Here is a 25,236-nt window from a genome sequence, read left to right on the forward strand (position 1 = left end):
GTTATTTCCCAGAAAATTCCTCTTGTCTGTTGAGTAAAAACATTGTGACACAGATCAAAGCAGTGTATTGTAAATGCTAATTATCATTAACACTGACTTTGCTCTTTGCTTCACATTAACTACATGACAGGGCCAAAGACTGAGGCCAGCCCAGACTATTTTATCAGACAATGAATTATAATCAGAGTGACTTTATTTTGCCAGAGGAATAAAAGGACAGGAATGTGTCTTGGTAGCACATGAGTAAAGATACATCTCTCAGTGAGACTGGTGAAATATTGTAGGCCTATATCAATGTATGTTCACACCAGGTAAAAAAAGGAGACCCATAGCGTCAGTGCTGCATCACAAACTTTCATATCCTACTCAAAGGAGCATTATTGATGCTTGCATTACCTGCCAGAGTAGCTGGTAGAGGTCACCAATCTACCAGCCACAGGCAAAATGAACCATGTCCCCTCTGTGCTGTAGGGAAGCAGCTATTGGCAGTGTTAAGTGTAGGCGATTGCACTCTCTGGGACTGACACGGATTCACAGTGAGTTAGCACCTGTTAATGTGTTACAACCATGCAAAAATGTCAACAACCAACAAGATTCTGGCTCAACGAGCGGACATTTTGGAATATCACAATCTTAGCATTATTTAATATTTAAGAGTAGTTACCTTTATCTGACAAACAGTTGTGCACTGTAAAGCAGGAGACTATTGGTTCCAGTCATTAGTCAGCTGCAGGATGATCACCTAAATGACTAAGTAGGTCTTTTCCAAAATGACCTATATGACTGCTCCAAAAAAGATTCAATTGTGTTTTCTGATCTGCAATCCCTCTGATTAGGTTATAGTTACAGTAAGTTTAGGCAACTAAATCTACTTGGTTAGTCAGGGAGACTGCCCACAAGAATAAAAGAAACATACAAAGTCCGATGTATATCTAGTGTGTTGGAGTCACGCAACCATTAGTACCTCCCCCCTAACAGACTTTGCAGTAGTAACATGTCATGCCACTACTTCTGCCTTTGCTATTTAGAGAGGAGATCAAGTAATTGCAAGCTTGCACGAGGTCACTTGTCAGTCTCTTTTGAGGACAGCCTTTGATTTCTATGCTAGTTTGTAATGAACAGAGGAAGTATTGAGTATGTTCTTCTTCCCAGTTTCTTTCAAACTTACAAACACAATGTTTCCTATACATTGATTTATCTGTGGCAGCTTACACAATATGAACACTGACCGTCACATTGACTTTCTATTTCTTTTACAATTTCAAATGGGTAACATGTTATTTCATTTTTGAGCTGTGTGTAGCACATTGATTCACTCAGCCCCTCCTGCCTCTCATAAAGTTATTACTGTCCCATTCTGTGTGCCTGTCATTCAGGGTGTGCAGAGTGTGCTGCATGGGTGTGCAGGAACTTGGTCTCACTGGCCTGCCCTGTGGGAAACACAGCGGGTTTAAGGACTGTTTCATGGAGTGTTGATGGCACAGAAGTAGGTCTTATTATCTCTAGATCCTATGCTAGCATCATAGCAATCTCAGTCTCTCTGTCAGCCAGTCGTGTTTTTTCCGAAATGCCTTAACAACTACCCAATGGATTTCCATGAAAACTACAGCAAATATCCATTCTGCCCAGAGGATGAATCCTGACTTGATCTTGTGATCTTTCTTCTAGTGCTACCGGAAGGTCCGAGTTTTCAGATATCCTATAAATTATCTCAACATTGACCAGAAGATGAATCTGACTGACTTAGGTTATTCTCTGACCTTACTTCTAGAACCACCATGAGATCAACATTTGTGTCTTTGAGTGAATTACCATGGACCTTGGTACACACATTTATGTCAAAGTGGGGATGAAATGTACTAACTTTAGTTATAATTTCAGTCAGCCATTGACTTGTCATCTAGCACCATCATTGGGTTAATATTTCAATTTTATCCAACAATTTGATTTATTATGAAATACCAGAAAAACTCATTAATATCAGGTTCAACTGTACCAATGTTAGCATGCTAAACTAAGAAGTAGACTCATCTGGTTTTTAAGTTCACAAATCTAACAGGATATGTGACAACAGCAGTTGTGATAGCATCTTCCCTTCTAACAGTGATAATTCACATTTTGCTAATTTTGTCGATCTGAGGAGGAAGAACTGGTTCCTGGTGTCCAGTCATTTTCTGTTTGCCTGTGTGTAGGCTGTCAAGTCAAACAAGCTTGACCCACATTGGCTGTCTGATCTGTCCCAATATGTCTCCAAGGTGTCACCGTGGCAACGGGTGTACTATTGCCGCAAATGTCAGCAGCAAGGACAACCAAGCCCTGAAGGAGATTGTCTGTCAATCTGTAGCTGAAAGTGAGTACAAGCACACACACACAAACAAACACACTCTCAGTGATCAGACTCTTCAGATGTGTGAAAGTAGATCAGAGCAAAAAGGAGCTGGCCCTCACTGACAAGTAAAATTAGACTTTGTCACACACACACACACACACACACACACACACACACCTGTGGAACAACACACACAAATGCATCAGATAGCCACCACCGATGGGCTGATAAACAGAAACAGTGAGAACTCCTGTTTTAAGGTCGGCTGTTTTACATTCTCTCTGTATGAGTAGTCATAGTCACATATGCATGAACACACACGGACACAAAGCCACACAACAGCCCTTTAACACCCTCCACATTAAACTGAGAAGAGGAAGCAGTTGGGGGAGGAAACACACTAGGTGTTACTGTAGAATGACTGTCAGAAAAACTAATACTATAAACAAAGCCGTAACGGAGTATCAGTTTACATGCACGTTTACTGAATGCTGAAGAGCCGATAAATACTAAAGAGCAACCTGTTTAATCGTAGATCCTGGTCCCGTTGTAGTTCTGCATTACCTCCCTAATTACTGTATTAATGACATTGTTTCTTTTGTTTATTAGTTTGTTGAAATTTCACTGATAATTATTTGAACTGTTTAGTTGCACTGCTTAATTCTGTCATGATAAATTAAATGTGGGCTGCTGCACTTGCATCACATTTACATTAATGCGGTACAGAATCAGCTAATGCTGTAATCTGGAGCTTCAAATGGGGTACAGCAGTAGAACAAAATTCAAAACCTACACAGAAGCATTTTCTCCTCTAGCAATAATCAGAGTGAGCCTTCCCACCTTAAACATATGATTCATTTTATGTTGTTGTGTGCCGTGAGCACAAGCTGTTTAGGATGCAAGTTTGTTGTGTCTGAAAAGCACCAGGGCACTGAGGGAAAAATCAATGCACTATAATGCTACAATATTTTTGGCTCTATCAATAAGCTGACGGAGGCTCGCTATCAGTGTTGTTATATGCACTACAACAGCTGGCATGACGGACTGCACAATGGTGCTGTATAACATGAACTCTTGAAAATGCTTGTCTTGACAAGTCTTGACAAGCTGTTTGGACACGGTCACTTGTTTTACTGACAATAATCAGGAGACTGACTTAAAGCACTAAAGCAGTAAGGATGCATGACAGGTATTTACCAGTACCAGTATTGATACTGGTATTTTTGGCCATGTTAGCGCCATGGGTTAGGTATGGCAATGTCTGTCCGTTGGTCTGCCAACCGGCCAGACTCATCATTACATTGGCTGAGACTGAAATATCTCATAGGAAGGACTGCCATGAAATTTTGTACTGACATCCATGTCTCTGTCAGGATAAATTGTAATCATCTGACCTTTCCTCTTAAGCCATCAATTCAATTTGTTTTATGACCAAGCTACGAAGCTAATGACATTCCCATCAGTTTCAGCTGTACTTGTTCGGTAAATAGCAGGGAAATATACTATAATAAGATGGTGAGAACACTTAACTTCAATTTCACTGTTACAGTCAAAATATAATTTCTTATGATGAAAACAGCACTGCAAAAATGCCACACTAATGAATGTCCACACAACTCAGGGTCTCACCCTCGACAACCGAGCCTGATGAAGCAGATGTGAAATACGCCCAGAAATGTCTATTAATTTAAAGTCCAGCAAGCCTGTTCTTCCGTTTTGAAAAAAACAAACAATTACTCTCATCAAATACTCTACAGCACATAAATAGGCAATCGAAGGACACGTTTTCACTGCAGGTTTTATAAAATGATTTCACATAACTGTTATCAACCTTCATCATGGTTCGGTAAATGATGATAGTGGTCATGTAGTGACCATATATGTGTTTCTGAATTAGAATTAAATTGAAAGAAAGAAAGAAAGAAAGAAAGAAAGAAAGAAAGAAAAATTTTCCCAAATTTTTTAATAATAGGCTTCTAATGCTTCAAATGGTGGCTCTCTGATGCCGTAGTATGCATTTATTTCACATAACAAGAGAAAAGCTGAATATTTTAAAATATTCAAAACCTACAAGCCCCAGAACCCCAGAGTTTAACATCTTTATTCTCCGATCAATGCTGTCTGTTATCTCAATAAACACCTCTATCTGCCTCTGTCGCTTTTTAATCCTTGCTTTTTTTCCGGTGCTTTCCAATGTTCTCCCTTCACACCTACACACTCAGTCCTCCCTCCTCTTACATCCCCCACTCCACTCCCCCATCCATCTATCCATCCATCCATCCCATTTGGTGGTACTCTCAGTGGAACACTTAGGCTATTTATAAAAGCATCAAAGCCCACAGTTTCCAACACACAGCCACTGGAGAGAAAGGGGGAGATAGAGAGAGAGATGGAGGGAGAAGTGGGAAGCTGGAGGAATGGCTGAAGGAGGAGAGAGAGGGAACCAAGAGGCACAAGGAGGGAGAGAAACAGACATGTGAAATATGGGGAGAAAGAGAAGTAGGAAGGGTAGGGAGAGAGGATAATGGCCAGAGATAGAGAAAAGAAAGCTGGAGGGAAAGGGGGAAGAGAACACAAAGATGGATGACAAGCAAAAAGAGAGAAAAACTGGAAAAAAGAGCGTAGGATTGAAAAAAGAGTTGTAGGTCAAAAGAAATCGGGGAAACAAAGAACAGAGGAGGTGGAAAAACAAAAGACTGGATGACAGAGTCAGATAGGTTTTTAACCACTGTTCTTGCTTCAGGATCTCAATGATACACCTCAACATCAAGTCTGTGTGTGCATTAATTTGTGTGATCTGTGTGTGTGTGTGTGTGTGTGTGTGGGAGGGAGGTTTTGGATCCGGAGACCTCCCGCCCACACAGGTTGGAGTTGCAGAAGCACCTGAGCTGCGTTCGGCACCGCCAACAGACATCAGTGTTTGCAAATGTTCACTAACTCATTTGAACCTGAGTGCGCTCATGAAAAGGCAAAAAACATATTATATGAATCCAGAGGAACTGTGGGCACCGTGCCCAACTGCCGCTTGATGGTTGCTGCTGAAAGCGAGAGACACCCGATTAAACCTGAACACAAAAGACGCCATCAGTCAAAGGAAAGATTGAATTGTGCTTTTTGAAAATACATACATTCTTCCTTTGGAAGAGTCCTAATAGCTGCAGCAAACAACACCTTTATGGCTTGTTTTAGGCGCAATCAACACTCCGTGCCTACACCATTTAATCTCTCCCTCTATCTCTCGCCTCTTTTCTACCTCTTCCTCCCTGTCCATTATCTCCTCTGCCTGGCAGAAAAATCTCACCCACCACTCTGCTGGAGTGTCATTCCTGCATACCTTTCTCACTCAGTTTCAACCATCTGCCTTGTTTAATTTATTCTGGTTTTTAGAATATACAGAACGTAACTGAACAGACCACTCGATTTTTGTGCAATCCTCTTGATCCACAACATGATCAAATTCTTTTCTTAAATTATACAGAACACAAAAAATGCACCGCGATGCATTTTAATGGCATCATCAGCTAAAGCACAGCATGTTACAGCGTGCACAAGACCTCATATACACTATAAAAGGATTATATTTAGGATGCTGAACAGAATGGTGGATTGAATACATTATGGAGAACTTATTGTAGCATGCATCTCCTCTATTTCTGCCGTGATCTATCCTTCCTCAATCTTCATCAGTTCTTCTTTTTTCGAGCCTATCCTCCAATTTCTTCCGTTTTCTACATACTGTACAGTACGTTCTCTCTATGTTTGAAATTATATCATATGACAAGACTGCAGAGAAAACAGCACTTTTTTGTTATTGTCCCCAAAGACATGTAACATGTCTTTTATCCATCTGTTTTTCCCCATGCTTGCTGAGCTACTTTCATTGGAACTTTCAAGGAAATCACTTGTAATCCTCCTTCCTATGTCCTTCACTCACTTTCTCCCCTTTTTGTCCCTCCCTTTTCCTATGAATTCCACCCCCACTTTTCTATCTTCCTCGAGCCCCTCCACCCTTGTCATCTCTCATCTCACCATCCTTGTATTCCATCTTTTCTCCAATGGATTCTTCCTATTTTCCTCCTTATTCCCCAATTTGCAATGTTTCTTACACTTCCTGCCACTCAGCCCCCGCTCTCCAATCCCTTTCAAGCTCTCTAAAGGGATAATTTGCCCCAACTCATTATTAACACACTCATTTAGGAACATGTGCATAAACACACACGCAAAACCAATCACATGGAAGCAGGAGAGCACACACAGTTCTGCACAAACAGCCATTAAGGAAATAAGTGCTCACCGGGTCATTAAATGGAGCATGGATCACATGCACACGCTCACACAAACTCCCAACATGAAGAAGCATAAAATATGCTCAAAACTCTCACACACACTTCTTAGAAACACCACATTACATAATACAAGCTGCTGCCGCCCTTTGAGTCCCACACTCTTTCTAGTGTATGGAAAACTAAACAGCCGAATCCCACTGAGGCATTACAGTTTATTGTTTACAGCAAAAACAACGCTGAGGCAATGAGCTGCTCCAACCAATACTGTATATGGAGTTACACAATATGCAAAACCCAACCAGCCTCAAGGCCTGTATTGGCAGTAACAGGCTGCACAAACCACCTTCCTCTTTTAATTCCTCATGTATGTATGTTATTATATTTCCCATCAGTGACAAAACACTGATGAAAATTAAGGTGTAGATTGGATGGACAGGCAAGTGACATTTTTTTCCCCTAATGAATTTCTATTTCAGTATCTAAAACTCACCTCCTTTAAGCTTCAGAGGTGGTTGCTTAAAGTCTTGGTTTTCATAAAGAATTTGTGGCTGTAGTTGAATTACTGGCAGTTAGATTCATGCACACGGAGCCCACAGATGGACAGCAGAGCGGTGGGTTATGCTGCTGAAGTGGTGTGAGAATTTCCTGTGGTAGTTTTGATGCCTTTCTTCTCGCACCAAAACTTAAAACGGCTCAACGGACAGCATATTCTCTAAACGACAGACGCTGACTGGTGTGTGATGGAATGTTAAATTTTCGCTTAACTCAAACAATACAGTTCAATGACTTCAAAGTTATATATATCACATCAGCTGACTGTCAGTAGAAGACTCTGAAAAGATGACAACACACTGCTGTTTGCACCACATCCTTCTTGGGCATGCATAACTACCACAAACTGTTGCTGACTGCCTGGGGGCTGTTTTCTGAAACCTGTTCTGAAGTTCACAGCTAAACCGTGGACACCAACAGCAAAGATTACATTTTTTTTTTTTTTTTTTAATTTTCCCTTCACTTAGTTTCCAAAAAGCAAAGAAAAGTACCACATATCCAAATCTAACATGGTTTTTTCACTCATGAGAAGTCAGAATGAAAACCAGGAGGAACAAATGTCAAATGCTGCTAATGAAGCTTGGCTTTGTTGAGCCTATCTACAACCATTCAGGCCAACAGCTGCAATAAACAAGCCGTTGATGTAATTTACAAAACTATAATCAGCCCAGTACGTAATTTATAGATAAATATTATCAGCATGACCTAAACCATTATGTGGAAACTTGGGCCAACATTTGGGTCAGAATAGCACGATACATTTAAAGTGTAGACATTTAATTGAGCGTATGATCGTCCTCTTCCAGATCACCAACAGTTTGATCAAGATCAGAGCTAAAAAACTCTCTGATACTAGAATCAGGTAGGGAGAGGTATGAGACAGAAAACGTCACATTAGTGTGATCAGTGAAACATGATAAGGGAGAGAAGATCCAATTGAGGTAATGAGCGCACAATCGATCCATAGATTACTGTAAGACAGTAATGGCACTGATTTGTCCATTCAGGTCACAGACTGCTAATAAACTCACCAGAGACAGAGGTGTTGTAGGAAAAATGTGCCAGATCTTATCGATGGTTTGACCTTTCATTGACCATAAACACTGTGTCTCTCACATTCTGCTTGGAAGAGTCAAACAGTAATGTCGAAAATAAAAACTTCAATTTTTTTAAAAATTTAAACACAATGTGAAAAACTACACCATCATAAACCTGTGAAATCATACAGCAGAGTAAATGATGCTGCATACACAAACACCCTCCATTAAGTTCTGTGAGAACTATGTGACTGTCAAACAAACACAACCATGTGAAGCTGAGAGGCAAAGCACACCCAAACACTGATCTTTCGCTTCCCTCCAAGTGTGTGTGTGTGTGTGTGTGTGTGTGTGTGTGTGTGTGACCTTGCAGAGGAATTCCCTTTCTCCCTGAGCTCCTGGGAGATGATACCCTGCTCCAGATGGACAAATGAGTCAAGAGCATCTCAGGACATACACACAAACACACACACCTGATGGAAGAAGGTAAGTGCAAACTGTTGCTAAGTGCTAAGTCACTCACATTCACACATGCACACGCTCAAACACACATATTACAGTTATTTTGGACAGCAGCTGGCGTTACATCTGAGACTTTAGATGAAAAATACTCCTTTTGTCCTCCCCCCAGTGCCCTCTCTTAGCTGTGGTATCAGAGTGTACAGGTGCCCCCCACACCTGCAACACACCCCTTCCTCTCCAGAGGCATCAGGGTCCCTATGGTGCAGCGGATGCATCCCCTGAAGGACACTATTGACCTATTACATTTCCACATAGGCTAATTACCAGCTAACCCACTGCTGTATTGAACAGCTTTTCTTCCATCCTTCAGCATATAGACAGTTGCATCTGAATGTTTCACTGTTGCTAGGAGACGTGAAAATCCTTGGACATATCTAGTTGGCTGTTAATACAAGTGGAAAAAACATAGACTTCAAGCAAATTGAAAAAAAAAAAAAAAGCACAAAAGCTCTAAGCACCTCCACATTTTTGTCAGCTAGATGATGATAGTTTACGTCTTTTCCTGTAGCAAATTGGATGCTGAATCTGTCTCTACTGCGTTAAGATGATGGACAAAATACAGTATAGAGAGGGAGAAAGGGACAAAGGGGGAAGAGAGCAAAGACAGCACAGTAGCAAACTGGGTCTGAACCTTTCCCCCACCTATCTCTGTAATTATTTAACATGGCCACCTCAAGGTTACATAACACAGAAACACAGAGGGAAAGTCAATTACTTAATTAATGCTTTTACAAGTTGTTTACATGTTCTTGGGAGATCAAGTTTTCTCAGTATGGTGTCAAAACATGCTGAATCCTCCAGTACTCACGATCTTCATCAGTTTCCTGTGATAAGACAACAGGGACCCACAAAATCAGATGTCTTGCTACGCTTTGTCACTGCAGGAAGTGAACCCTATATCTCTGTTGATGAACTGGAGACCAAATGAGTAAACTTCAACCACTAACTTTATCCTCCATTGGGTCCAGGCAGTTGAATTTGGAGGTTTGTCTCAGAACATTTCTTGCTCACTTATCTCTTAAAGTTGTTACGTATACAACAAGCCTTTTTCACAGCAGACATTTTGACATGTCACAGTAGGAAGTAATAAAACTAATGATGGCTGAATTCCATTCAGCTCCTTCAGCTTCCTGCCTCCCTGCCCCCTGCCACGACTCCCTGGGACACTTGAATAGAACAGAGCCACTGATAATGTTATTAGTAACACCTGTGTTTTTCTTACCATAACAAAATGTCTAAAAAAGCTTTTCTTATCCTATCCTATCTCGTTTTGGGTTTTTCTCACTACATTTTTGATGGTACAGCAGGGAGTGTTTCGTGCTCAGTCAATGAACAAAGTGGAGGCATTACAAATATAATATTTATTTTTTCCTGAGCCTTGGTCACCTTCCTGCTATACATAACTAAATCTACACCTACAGTATGCTTCACTTTATGAATCAAGTGCCAAAATCCTGCCTCCACTTCCAGACCTGCCTGTGTTGCTCTATAATGTTTCCCACTGATCTTTAAAGAAAGCTGAAACCTTTTACCTAATGTCTTCAAGATGCCTTTATCTTTAACAAAGATACAGAACACTTTTCTAGCATCTAACAATATTCCATCCCTAAAAATACTATTGTCCAATCTTTCTCGTTATCAGTATTTCTTTTACTCCAGTATGGAGTAATTTTTTAAAACTGCAGTCACTTACAAAAGAAAAGAAGTTTAAAGCATGGTGTTGGTCCTGTGTCTTTGTGCTACATCTTTATCAATTGGAGGCTTCTGAAAACAAGGACTAAAACAGAAGAACAAAAAAAAGAGCTCAGAACCTCAGCGTTCACTTGAGCACTCTGACAAAAAGTAAAGAAGATGAAAGGAAGATAATAAAAGTTAGAAAGAAAGAAGCAAAGCGAATGAAAAAAAGAGGGAAAAGCAGGCAGTCACTCCCTTGTGAAAGGTGATGAAGACAGGACGGAAGAAAAAAAAAGATAGGATTAGGGAGATGAAGTGTTACATTGTATTTGCAATCTGAACATTGAAATGAGAGCACTAAAAAGAGAAAGAGGACCAAAACAATGAATGAACGTAGGGCCAACAAAGTTAACATCCAATAATTTGCCAGTGTGTGTGTGTGTGTGTGTGTGTGTGTGTGTGTGCATTTAATCCACCTACCCTGACACTGGAATCCCTGCTTGCCAAAACCCCTGTGGAGAGAACATACACAAAAAACATGTTGAACGTTGTTCTAGCACAGGCGTGTATACACAAACACACACACACACACACACACACACACACACACACACACAGGAAAAGCTTGAGAGAAGAATTCTGAAACCCCCTCTCTTTGCCTCAAGACATTTGCATGATGGCAAATGTCAAACACTGTCTGCCATTTTTGTGCTGCGCTTAAGCTTTCCATCCAAACACAAATTAAACACACACTAACACTCACACACAGAGTTAGATAGCAAGGAAATTTGATTATTGTATTAACAGTATAGTTCATGTACTGAGGTCAACTTAGGTCCACAAACACACCCATACTAACTGTTCTGTTGGGCAGGACTGTTGATGCCCCAGGGGGACATAAGGTCAACCACACCTAGTCAAAGGTATGGAGAATGCTGGGACGCGCGCACGCACGCACGCACGCGCGCGCACACACACACACACACACACACACACACACACACACACACACACACACAGCCCTGCTCATTTTCATATTGTAGCTACAAATAGATAATCTCTCGGGGTAAGAAATCACTCAGTGTTCTCATTGTTCTTTTTCATTACGCTTATTGACCCAGATAGATAGATAGATAGATAGATAGATAATCTAACAGGTCAATCAGTTACACAGGGTGCACAGTGTTCCTCCGTTTGGGGGTTATTTACAACCACTGAGACCATCCCATTAGATACCCGCCAACACACACACAATCTTCTAGGTCAAATCATTTAGCCATTCACAAATTAAAAAGCCCATCACAGGACTTAAATAATGGTTGTATTGGGAATAGTGCAAAGCACAGATAATAATAAACGCGATAAATTAGGCCAACCTAGAGACAGAAACTCATTTAATAATCCAAGCGCAGGGCCATATCACTGTCTAGTAAACCCCGGTGGGCTGCATGGTGACATGTCTGAACAGGTGATTGAGAGGAGAAAATGAAGAGAAAGGGAGGAGGAAGACTGCTGAAGTTGTGTCAGCAGCAGCATCAGTGTTTGACCCATGTGAAACACTTTGTTACCACTCAGGTTTTTCCTCTGGCTGCAGTTCATTGCTTCGCACTGCTTTTGGAGAACATGTTTCATTTTTTCTCACCCTCTCGCAGTTCCTCTGCCTACTTAATACCATCAAACAATGGTCTGCAGCTATTCCTTTTTCTTTTACTGGCGCTGCCCACATATCTGTCTTCCCTTCTGCCCTACCTTACACATATAGCATCAACAAGTACAAGAATAATGCTGAAATCAATGTTTATTTTGAGAAACCTGTGCAACCAGTGCAGCCCTCCCACTTTTTTTACTGCTGTAACTTAATGATGTAATACTATCAAACACTGGAGTCTACAACCATTTTGTCTTTTTCATCTCTCTAACTTAGCTTTTCTCATTCAACCTGTTCATTAAATTATGAATTAGACTGCACTAAAGGAAACTTGTCCTTTCCTTTTCTTCTTCCTTTATACTCCATCTTTTGGTCCACCCACTTATGACTAAAAAGGGTTTTATTTTTCAAACAGTTAGCTAAATACAATGAAGACTGCTTATTTTTCTTTGTCTTAATAGCATCAATAACAATTACAACATTAAACTAACTAAAATAAAGGTATGTTAAAAGCAGCAGGCTACATTCCTGTGTCCGCTCCTCACCAGATGAAGTCGGTGCAGTGGCTGCAGAAGGTGGGCTGCTTGAAGAAGCGCGCGATGAATTTGTGGTCCTTCACCTCGTGCACGTTCTTCTGGCGGAGGGCACCCTGGCGCGCGAAGCCCCGCATGGGCTGGCGGGGTCCGTCCTCCCCGTCGCTGTTGGCCGCCGAGTCTGCCATTCTCCGTGCAGCTGTCTTTATTTTTACTTTAACTAACCAACGGAAGTTGTTGGTGTCGAAAAAAGGGGTTCTGAGGTGGCAAAATCGTGTGTTGTTCCGAGCAGAGGAGTTCGGACTTGTGGTGTCGCGATCAGCTGATGGTTAGTTTTCGGTAGTTTGTTTGGGTTTTGGTTATCTTGTCCTGCCGTTGATTAGACTGGCTGCCGCTGCGCTGATCACACTCCGCTTCCTCCTTTTCTTCTGAGCGCTCCGAAAGTAGCTGAGAGAGAGAGAGAGAGAGAGAGAGAGAGAGAGAGAGAGAGAGAGAGAGAGAGAGACAGAGAGAGAGAGAGAGACAGAGAGAGAGAGAGAGGGACAGAGAGAGATTTAACTTGCTGACTTTACCTTGACATTAAAGGTAGAGTTATTTTGAGAGTCTGAACTGTAAAAGCCTATTTATTTATCTCTGAGCTCTGTCACAGTTTACCTTAAATTGCAGTTTCATGAGTTTATCAAATGTCACTAAAATATGACTTTGAAATACCAGGTATTCTCAAAGCTGATGGATGCTTTTGCCTATCAAATATTTAAACAGGATCCGTATGATGAAGGAATATTTTTACCCTATCAATTTCCCATGTCATGCTAAAGGTTATGATAAAATTGAATGAAGTGAATTTATTTTGCCTCCAAATGAGTGGGTGATTTGGATAAAATCCTCTATTTTAGCCGTCAGTGAAACTGTATAGGCCTATCAGGGAGACTGACCCTCTGTAAAAGACAACTGTATAGGTCGTCTGAGCAGCAGCTTATAGCTACAACCCACAGTTACATTTATTTTTCTGTGTCCTCTTGCAGCCTTCGTAATAATGACAGGAACAAAGGAGGAAGTCATATGATGTAATAAAAAGAGCAACAAAATCCAGATGGAGGTTGGGATGGATGGATGGGTCGACAAAACAGGACTTTCACACCAGAGACCATATTTCCTGTGTGAAACCTTTTCATTTATACATGGCCATTTCACAACCTTTACCTCATGTTTTGTAACTGTGAAATTGAAGGTCCTCTAAGCTTAGGGACGTAAACTGCATATTTTTTTTAACAAAACCACAATCTTTTCTTAAATCTAACCAAGTAACCACAACATGACTGTTCCCCAACATTAGCCATGTTCGTTATTGTTACCATGGTGACGGACGTCAGGTTGCATGCTGCTGGTCTGCTCCTGTGGGTTGTATTCAAGGGCACAGAAAAGTGACCTATATGGTGGTTTAGGTTGGAGGTCTGATCAAATGAGAAACTGTTTATGGATTAAATAATCTTTCTCAGGCAGTTTTGGGTAATCCTGAAAATTATAATTACAGGAAACAAAAACTGTTTTGATGTGCATATGTGCATGTCAGTATTGTGTTATGGTAGACTTACAAAATGTGAATCTGTCCTTTAAATATCATTTCTAGGAAACAAGGTGATGCATAAAAATCCAGTAGCTACTGTAAAATAGTCCCAATCATTGATTTCTAACATTGTCCACAATGGTCTAATACACTCAGAGATATAAAGGGATAGATACATGATAAACATTAAGACAATGTCTCTGAGAGCTGATCACTTATATTATATATAATATATTGTCTTCAAATTGAACTTGTGAGTTCATGTTTTCAGTGGTAAAAGTTGTGGTCCTTAAATCCTTAAGATTTTAAAACTTTTCCCTTGTTGCAGACCTCCAAACACAGCTGTATTACCACAGACCTCCATCTGCAGATTTGACAAGGATTTCAGTCTGAAAGCACATTTCAATTCAATCTAAAATGTCAATTATATATTCTCAAACGGTTTGTCTATTGATTGTTTACATGCAATTTTTTTTTACATGTAACATATTCCATTTTAAGATTAAGTTTTAGCATAAAATGTTATTTGTTAAGTCATTTAAGTAGAGTAAGAATAAATGTCAATTCCTACATCACCAATATTATATACATTCAACAGTAAAAACAAGGAATGACTCAGGATTTAAAACTTTGTGTTAATTTCGGAAAAGATATATCAACATTTGGGAAAGGAAAAAAGCACAGACTCGTCATTTACAGTCTGAGTGCTGGCATTGAAAGCAAGCACAGTTGCTGAGTTCTGACTCATCTTAAGACTTTTGCTTTCAAAAGGATTTGGAGGATCATCATCTGTGTTTGTTGGACGAATTTCATGTCATAAAGTTTTCCAAGATACATTTAAGGTATTTTTGGAATGAAACCCATCAATTATATGACTCTCTGAGTCATTTGACTGGTGAATGTGATGCTTCATAGAATGAGTCAAGAAACCTATTTAAACACCTGCATCTCTCACTATAGTAAATGTATAGGGTTGTATATGTGACGTAGGGACTGATGATAAAAATAATACATTTTAACAACTAGTATAGTAATATTGATCTCCCACCTGTTTTAAGGCCACAGATCTCATTTTAGGACAGCGACAACCATGGTCCCAACTGATTTAAACCACACACACACACACACACACACACACACACACACACACACACACACACACACACACACACACACACACACACACACACACACACACACACACACACACACACACACCGTGGCAGTCAGCTGGCAGTAAATGACCTAGATGAGATTGATTTAGCTGCAGGACAGATAACAGTGTGTGCAGTTCATCCTGAACTCATCAATACAAGGTTTACTGTAGATTTAGCTACCAGCTCAGATCTCAATTTTTTATAACTTTTCTGGTCCATGTTACCTCACTTATTCATTCAAACGACCTCTAATATTAGAGGCACACATACCTGCATTGTTACATAATCTGTCTCGACAGGCAGCAGACTGTAAAATGACAAGAACTCTTCATTTTCAATGGTAACAGGCATCAAGAGACATTGGTTGTGACGTAACTATGCCCTGCCTGCATGAGTACCTGAATGGGCCTGTGTCTATATGTATAGACTGTGACACAGTGACTCATCATTTTGTATATAAGCCACTGATCTCTTTCATTTCCATCAATACACAGGATCTGATGTAACTATTCCCCAGGGCTACTGAACTGAGTCTATGCTGGCAAGTCGGCTTGGATGGCTGATGCGATGTGGATAAGAGCAGGTGTGTCACTGCTGTTATCATCACAAAAGTCACATTTAAATCACTTAAGAAATCTTGTCCTCATTCCTTTAACAACAGTCTACAGCCATGCTAACAGCTACAGTATGTGAGGCTGTACATGAGCTTTGAGCTAAATGCTAACACGCTCACAATGACAATGCTTACCTACTGATGTATCATTTTTACCGTGTTCACCATCCTCGTTTAGCGTGTTAGAATGCTCACAGTCTAAGGAACACAAAACACAAAGTGTAGCTCAGACTGATGTTGTTAGCTTTGAGGGTAGCCTAATTTGTCATAAAGTAAAATGATGGACGAGCTACCTGACCCTGCTATCCATAGAGAAATGCTGCTAGCATGGCTATAACTTCCAGCTACATTACAGTGTCCATCATAGAGGAGGCAGACTAAAATGACATCTCTCTCACAGTGGACAGCTTAGCTTGGCAATCACAGGTGTAGCTAATTAGACTAATAATGGCATGGCCATCGTTAAGGTTATTTGTTCCACCTGTGCTTTACCTGTTGTGAAAATTTTTTTAAAAGTGATGTGTGAAAGGTCTAGCTACTTCTAGAATGAGATTAGCCCCGACAGACCAGAATATAATACAGCCACAAGATATGGCGAGGGAAGAAAGATTTGGACCAGGAGAAGCACAGGTGTTACTAATAATATTCAGATAGGCCAGTGAGCATTCCCACGGAAAGTTAAGCACACTTAAATGGAGTGCCAGTGGTGTTTTAGTTTTCACGTGTGTTACAATCAAAATATCTGCCATGAGAAAGGTCTAACTTCATGCCTATTTTCTGGGGTTTGTTGAAAAGCATTCTGGGAAATGTGGTGTGGATGTGGATGTCTAACAGTGAGGAGTATTCAATGGTGGAATTTTATTTTAATAAACTAAAATGTGATATGTAATGTTGATTTAATGCAGCACAATGCAGGTGTTTCTCTCTCTCTCTCTGTCTCTCTATTTCCTTTCATCCTTCCTCAACAGTCCTTTCTGAAGCCTAGTGTCCTCCAAGAGATCCCCTCTTTCTTCTCGTCTCTCTTTCTCAGCTGATTTCCATCTCCTCATTTTCTGTTTCAGCGCTCCATCATCTGCCTCTCTCTGTCTCTGAGCAAATTTCCTCTCTAATCCCATGGACTTTTTTTCTCATCTTTTTCTTCCTCAAAGGGAGGGAGTTGTTATATAAACCTGTTGTTTCCTTCGTCATCCACTGACTACAGCACAGAACGCACTCTGACGCACAAATGCAGTTGCACAAAGACATGCCGATACACTTACACACTAAATATACTGCTTTAGGCTTATTGTTTTACTGAGTTTTGATCGCTTTTCTTGACTCAGTTTTTCTTTATTTACCTTCAAGTTATACATAATTGAATTGTACACTGCAGTACAGTTCATAGAAACACACACACACACACACACACACACACATACAAGAGATAGTTGAACAAATATTTAGATGTCTAGTACAGTGCTCTGAAATCCAATTCAGCTCCATTAGCTGTTACATAAATATTATCAAATGGTATTGTTGTTTACATGTAAAGAACATTTTCTCTTCAGTGAAGAGAGCTTGTGGGAGACTTGACTTGAGGCTTGGGATTTGAGTAAGATCACCATGAAAGATCTAAAAACTTCACCTTGCAGTCATGAGTGATCAATCCCTTAAAATGATCCCCCTAAATAATTTATGATTTCTTCTGAGCATTAATAAACAACAGAAAAACCCTCTGGGTTTCTTTTTGTCACCAGTGTCACTGCTCCTGATGCTCCTGCTGCCACCAACAAGTAGGAAGAAAGGGCCCTGTTGAAGTATCGATTCTACAGTCGACCCAGGGTATGTTTGACAGAAACTGTTTTTGAACTTCCAAGTTGTTGTTGTTGGGTTTGTTTCTTCCATACAGACAAAAGCAAGGACACTCCTCAAAAAGGACACTCCTCCTGACTAGATTTCTTTGTACCAACAGTCCTCTTGTTAGCTCACGCATCAAGTGCCTTAGAGAATTCATGAGTTTGGGGAATTAAAACGTTTATACAACACTGTGTCACTGTTTCAAGATCTCCACCAGAAAGCGACTAAGCAGGTTTTATGGTTTGTTGTTTCACCACTTCTGAATAGTTACTCCTCTGTGGTTAAACTTTTCTGTATGATTGTGTATGTGTAACTATGAGGTGTCTGGGCCCACAGCTGCAGGTAATGGTTACACAGTTACACCCACCACAAACACATAAATATGTCTGCCAGCAAGTCAAGCACACCACTATGCCCCACTTCTTTGCCTATGTTTGGATTAACTGGGCATCAGGCAGAGTCAGGCACTGCCAAGATGGCGACGGCAAAACAGTCCATTCTGAGGTTCAAAACAACTCTGCAGAAACCTGATGTCTATGAAAATAGATAATAATGTAGCATTATGTAGCTACCAAGGTACTTACACATGGAGGAGAAGAAATGCCAGTTCTGAGTCAAGCTCGAGTCCTATAGCAGCTCATAGGGCCCTCCATCTTGGTAAAGCCAGACCAGTATTGGCTGGTCAGACTGGGAAAGAAATTCAGCCTTGGACTTAACCCATGAGACGCACAAATTACTTGACACAATGTTTTTACAGGCCACAGGCTAACCAGGATTTCAGCCGGTGATCCACATGGCCAGTCTGCTTGTGATGTGGTCTTATTTCTTTCTTTGTTTGAGGCCTTTTTAGACAAAAAACATGATCACATGCCTGTCTGTTTATAAACATAGGTAGGACCAACAGCTTAACAGGAAGGACTTACATGTACACGCATTTACATGCACGCACTGCCAGACCGGGTACCAAAATGGAGAACAGTGAATCTCAGATTACAACACATCCAGAGGTAGTGTAACTTTGTTCTCTGCTCAGGACACCTTTACTCCAGTATATTCTACAAAGAAACTAGTTGTTTGCTGCTATGTTATTGTTTAAAATCTTGTTTACAGAACCTTTACCCTACCCCTATCCTACAGAAAAATGTAAATGGAGAACTGAAACAAACAAATAAAATTTGCTTGGTATCTTCAACCTTACCACTGTAACTACATCAAGAAAATATGTGTCAAAACAGTAATACATTTTTACAAACCATCTTTGTTTAATTTCAACTGTTCACCTTTAATGTATTCAGTCTAATTACAGTTTTTTTTGTTTGTTTTACACTTGTTAACTCACCCAGCGGAGGTCACTTTTTTCACTCTTCACATAGTTCTCTTTACTAACATGCACTCACATCCAAAATGCACTAATGGAACCAAAACACTTGATCCACATCTCAGGATCAACTCGTGTACCAGGACACTGACAACATTTGTCTCCCAGCAACAAAACTTTGTCATTTGTTACGCAATGATGGAAAAAGAAATCAACAAACAAAGTAGCAATACAATATGCATCACTATGGTCTTTGAAGTATAGTATAGTATTTTATTTAGTACATATACCAATGCATTGCATAAATTGTGCCACCTTATAGTAAATGTCACAGAAATAATCAAAAATGCTGCAATATTCTTCATTAGTCTTCTTTTTGCCAGTTTTGCACAAGTGTAAAAAATGAAACTGAAGTAACCCCAGTAATGCAACAAATACATACATACTTGTAAAGGATAGCAACAGATGTAGAAATACAACAGTGCTACTCAACCCTGTCCTGGGAAACAGTCTTTTTGCAGTCTACTCAATCCCTGTCAGTCTTCTGCAGGTATGTACCGACATGTGATCATAAACATTCCTCCTCCTTGAGGTAAAGAATTCCTCAATGGGGTTGAGAAATGGTGGAATGAAAAGTGACCAGCCACTCTGTGACTAGAAGAGAATGGTGAAACACCACATCATCCCATACAATTACAAAATGTTCTGGATTCAGCTTCACCTGTCTCACCTAGCAAAAGGATTTCATAGAAGTCATCAAGGAATGAAATGATGTGCTCGATGTTCCAGTTTATGCATTTCTTTCTTCTTTTTAGATGTGGCAGAATGTAGAAAATCACAGTCTAATTTACGGTCATTTTGTGTTATGCTAAGTTTAGATCTTAACTTTTTGAAAACAGTATATAGCACTGTATATATTTATATATATATATATAGTGTATAAACATGGAAAATAGAGTGTAAGTGCATAATTTTGGTGGTGATTGAGTCACTGTGAGAAATCAGTTCATGAATTTTGAAAGATGTGGTCATTGAATGTGTTTTGGGGAATAATATCTTTTTGTTCTTTGGGGACAAACTATGAACCAGATTTCCACTATAAATAACAGTAGCTGACAGATATATTTAGCGAAAGGTAAGTGAGTAAATGGACACTAACAGGCACAATTAGCTCACTTATGTAACTTTTGTTTGTCCCTAATGATTTACCAAGTTCCTCTATTCCTTTATATCTCCTTCGCTCCCTCTATCCTTCTCTGTCTTGTCTCTCTCCCTTTCTGCACCCCTCACCCTCTCTCTCATTTTAAGGCCGGTTAAATACAGTTAAATACATCGGTTCGAAACCACAGAGTTAATTCCTCTGCTTTCACAATACATTAACATATCTGCACTTTACTCTCTCTCTCTTTCTTCGGCTGTGTGTGGTTGCATGAATGGGTTTATTTTGCATGATTGTTGCATGTTGTGTGAAGTTGTGTGATCGTGTCTGCATGTTTTGTTTTTTGTGTTTTAACACCTCCAGCCGCACAGACAGTGTAGGGGTGGATGGTGTGGGTTCCAGTAAACATGGTCTGTATAATTGTGTAAAAGGCTGCAGTGTAATTGACTTTTTACAGAGTGTGTTTGCAGCAAGAAAATGGCTCAAAACTCCCATGTAAGGAATCTGCATTTTATATCTGGGTGCTGAAATGACACATTTTTTGCAACTTTTGGAGAACATAATACATCACATATGTTATGTAACCTCTGATAACCTCTTAAATACTGGATAAGATGACTAACTGCCCAGATAAAGCAATTTATTGTGTACACATAAATATGATTAGTATGCTAACCTCTTGTGTCCCATCAGCACACTTGGCACTGCAGCTTTGAGGTAATATTCATGTAATTCGTGGTTCCACATTGAATTTAATGGTTTGGTAAATTATGGTTACAAAAATGACAGCTGTGCTTCCTCCAGTTTAAATTAATTAGCAAGGATGACGGCTTCATTACTAATGAGGTCAAAGAAACTGCCAGAAATCTTGGTTACTCCCTCTAAGCAGCACAAACAGGTCAGCTGTGGATCTGTGCACAAGACTGAAATCACTTTATGTTTACTACACTATGTTTACACTTTATGTTGTACGAGGTACAACATGAGGGCTGGTCACATGCACACACACACACACACACACACACACGCATACACATAAACCCCCAAACATATGTATCCACACACCATACTCAAATGAAAGTTCCAGAGATGAAAGGCTCAATATTAAGGGAAGGGTTGGTTTTTACAAGTTGAGTATAAAATTTTGAATAGAAGTGTAATTCTTGGATAGAAAGTACTAAAGCGTTGGAGAGAGTCTTTTAGTCAAACTAAAATCAACTTACATTAATTGCAAAATCAGGTTTTAAAAACAACATTTGAAACAAACAAACAAAAGACTGCTGTCAATTACAGTTAAGCACATTTGGCTTGTTTATGTCATGAGTCATCATATAACCTTTGTTTACACAACAACTGTCTTTATGAGGGTAGGACCCTGTTTTCATATACTGAGTGATGAATCTCAAGTATCTTTTTCCAAACAGGATGCGCTATATTATGTTTTGAAATGCAATCTTCAAATGTTATTGCTAGAGATGATCTACAAATATTATAATACTGTACAATGTTCAAGTTTCTGTCTTCATTTTTTCTTCCTCTTATTACAATAAATATATTTCTCCAATTATAAAATATGTTAGATATCATCCACAACAACAATTTAAAAAATACAAACTTATCCTGTTAAACATGAGGCAGATCAGATTCAGGCACTGAAATCATATTCCTTCTGTAAGGAACAAAATGACAGTGGAGATTTGATGCAAAATAAAATAATAAAATCAAATCAACAGTAACTGGTAGCCTGTTTGTGAATGTGTGTGCATCTTAATGTTTCAGCACACCTGTTTTGGTGTTTTGCAAGAGGATGTCACACTGTTGTATTTCAGCATGTTTTCCCTTTTTCTCCCACATTGGAGCAGCCGGTTCCCCTCACACTGCGGTTCTTGTTACAGCTGACTCCCACTGTTGGCCCGAGGAGGGTGTAAACATTGTTTCTCTTTCTCTGATGCACATGGACTTCAGCCAGCTAAATAACATGCATATACACTACCAGTCAAAAGTTTTAGAACAGCCCCATTTTTCCAGTTTTTATTAAAAGTTCCGCAGCTCAAGTACAGTGAAAAACCTGAAACGGTACAAAGGTAAGCAGTAAACTGCCCAAGGTTAGAAAAAAAAGGTTTAGGTCACCAAAAACAGAAAAATCATGTGAATCTGATGGAAAACAGGCCTTTTTTCATGGATTAAGAAACTTGTGTAGCTTTCCTGTTGCAATGGAAGTAAATGAAGCCTTGAAAGTTAATGCAAACAATTTCTACAGGTGAAGACTGACTTTGTATGAAGGCAGTGTTGCAATAAACTGTCTTACAACACCCCTCTGATGCGTTAATCGGACAATACTGTACTGCAGGAAGTAGTACTGTATATTGCTATCAGCATGATGAGAAAAGGCGAGTTACAAAGGAAGACAGACTGGGTGGGTTTATCCTACAGCAAGATAAGGACCCTAAACACAACAAAGAACCAGACGGTGGCTTCAAATGATGGAAGACCAGCACAGTCTCCAGACTTCAAGCCCACGAACCTGGTTTAGGATGAAGTGAACAGAAGATGAAAGCAAAGCAACCTACAAGAACAACACGTCTGTCCAAATACTGCAACAGTGTGGTACTGCAACAACCTGTAGGGGTCACTAGTGTAATGACAAGAACATGGGCCCACCTGTGAACACTTGCTTTTACTCTGAACTTAATTTACTGGGACTAGAGATGTCTTAATTAGGCCACAGGCAAGGTGTTGGAAATTGTGATAAATATTAAAGTAGAATCGAAACAGTTTACAGAATGCATCACAATAAATAATAAGGGTATTAATTAATGATAAAGGAAACATTGATCACACAAAGACAATTATTATTTATATGTTTATGAATTGTAAATCTCTATTTAGATTTTAATGCATTTCCTTGCCAGGCTTGTGCAAAGATCAAATTTTGAACACCTAGACATTACGTTAAATTAAGTTAACTCAAAATACAGGTATATCAAGACAACAATGTTGAGCTGCTTATTTTGCATCTTATTTAGGAGGACGTATAGTGCGCAGTAATAGAAAGCATCTATTCCATTGCATCTCTATAGGCCATTCACGAATACATACACTATACATGTGCATGGTAACAATAATTACTACACTGAAGAAATCCTTCATCCCTGAACATCAAATAAGCCATGAGAAACCAGGAAAAAAAGACTCATTACACTGCATGCAGGACTGCTATTTATATATGAAAGACTGTATCTCATGGGAGAGACAGAAGAAGGGAGTGAGAGATGTAGATGGAGGGAAATAAAGTAAGAGTGGGGGAGCAGAGGAAGAAAATAGTGAGAGATTTTCTACCTCCAGCCTGGTGGCGATCTCCATCTCTCATCCAGCAAAACACACCCACACAGCACCTTATTATGACCTCTCTCTCTCTCTTTCTCTCTCTCTCTCTCTCTCTCTCTCGCCTTCATACTCACAGTCTCTCACTCATCTACAGTGAGTCTCTCAGCTTTCTCTCTCCTCAGAGGCACACATATTGAAGCAAAATGACAAAATGGTGAACTCTAGTGGTTGCAAGTTGTATACTCAATACACTGATTTCTCATGCACTGTAGCTTTTTGTACTTGTCCACCTTCTTTCCTCTTCAGTTTCCTTGGTTTCACACTCCACCATGCAAAAAAACAAACAAACAACAACAGCAACTGTCTTATGACTGTGCATACAAATAAAATGATTAAATCTTCCAACCATATCAAAGAACAATGCTATATGAGGAGTTTTCACATGTGGTGATTTGTTTTTTTTTCTTCATCCCTTCATGTCTTTTTTTTTTTTTTTTTACATGATGATGTGTAAAACAATCAAGATATCAAGAAAATGAACACATTACCAATATGTTTGACAGGTTTCAGCCACACCATTCCTATATGAATAATCTGGGCCTTCCTCTATTATCTTTAACACAATCATATATTCATTTTGATATGACAACCCACCTCTTGGTAAGTAAAGGAATGAAGTTTGATGCTAAACTTTCAACATTTCTTCTTGACCAGAGGTAAACAGTTGATGCTAATGTTGGCTAGTAGCTATTGCAAAACTTATTTATATATTACTTTGGCTTATCTTTGAAAGCCAGTGGTTCTGCTAGTTTTTTATACTCAGCAGCAACACCAGTAAAACCACTCTGATACTTTAGAAGTACTAAGGTAGCTCCACCCAAACTGCTTGGAATTAGGTATGAGTTACTAATTGTAATTATCTTTTATCCACCCAGACTTCACTGATGTGAATAATAGGAGCAGGTAACACTCCCATTACATGTGTGTGGATGTGTGTGTGTTTGGAAACACCCAAACTCAAATAATTAGTTAGTTTAATTATATATCCCTAGTCTGTGATGTTCAAATTATTTCAGAACTTGTTTTGTTCATCTTTCTCTCAGCCTGTTTGTGTACATTAACTGTATTTGAGTTTGGGACTTCCAACATTTCTCCAAGGGCCTTAGCTCAGTCTACATCTCAGTATTCATATAAATGTCATTCCCATTTTTTTTTTCTTCAAGAAAACAGATAAGCTTTTGTGTTCTTTTACTGTGGAGTGACCGTGACAGAAACACTCATGCTACAGGTAAACCAAAACCAAATATCTGTGAACAAATTCCTGCTGTGTATGGGACTGTGTTGACAACACACCCCAGTGGAGTGTGAGCGTTTTTTTTTCTTCACTGAACAGTAGCACCACATGGTGACTACATGTGAGCAAAGATAGAGATCCTGATTATGAAAGGCTTTGTGTTGTCCTTCAATGGAGCTGTGGAGCAGCTTTGTTACTGGAAACTCAAAAAGAAACTAAAACCAGTGCTTCATAAACTATTCATTTTGATGCTCATTTCTTCAAGAAAATAGAGGAAAATGGAGTACTAGTTGATATAAGAAAACGAAACAGTTGAGGCCCAGTAAAAGATCATTTATTCTGTGACTGTGACAGAGACTTCCTGTCCAGATAGATCCAGAGCAG

The 25,236-nt window shown here is 39.6% G+C and overlaps 1 protein-coding gene across 1 annotated transcript in view; it reads right to left on the reverse strand.

Moving 5' to 3' along the window:
* Positions 1–12,965, reverse strand: part of prkcb (protein kinase C beta) — an 82,839-nt gene extending 69,874 nt beyond the window's left edge. Inside the window, exons 1-2 of the mRNA XM_022756841.1 lie at positions 12,594–12,965; positions 10,881–10,912 (exon numbers count right to left, since the gene is read on the reverse strand). Coding sequence (XP_022612562.1) covers positions 10,881–10,912; positions 12,594–12,769 — 208 coding nt within the window. The 5' untranslated portion in view covers positions 12,770–12,965. The remainder of the gene's footprint in view (positions 1–10,880; positions 10,913–12,593) is intronic.
* Between the last annotated feature and the right edge of the window lie 12,271 nt (positions 12,966–25,236).

Source organism: Seriola dumerili, unplaced genomic scaffold (genome assembly GCF_002260705.1).
Source record: "Seriola dumerili isolate Sdu_G_001 unplaced genomic scaffold, Sdu_1.0 BDQW01000260.1, whole genome shotgun sequence".
Lineage (NCBI taxonomy): Eukaryota > Metazoa > Chordata > Actinopteri > Carangiformes > Carangidae > Seriola > Seriola dumerili.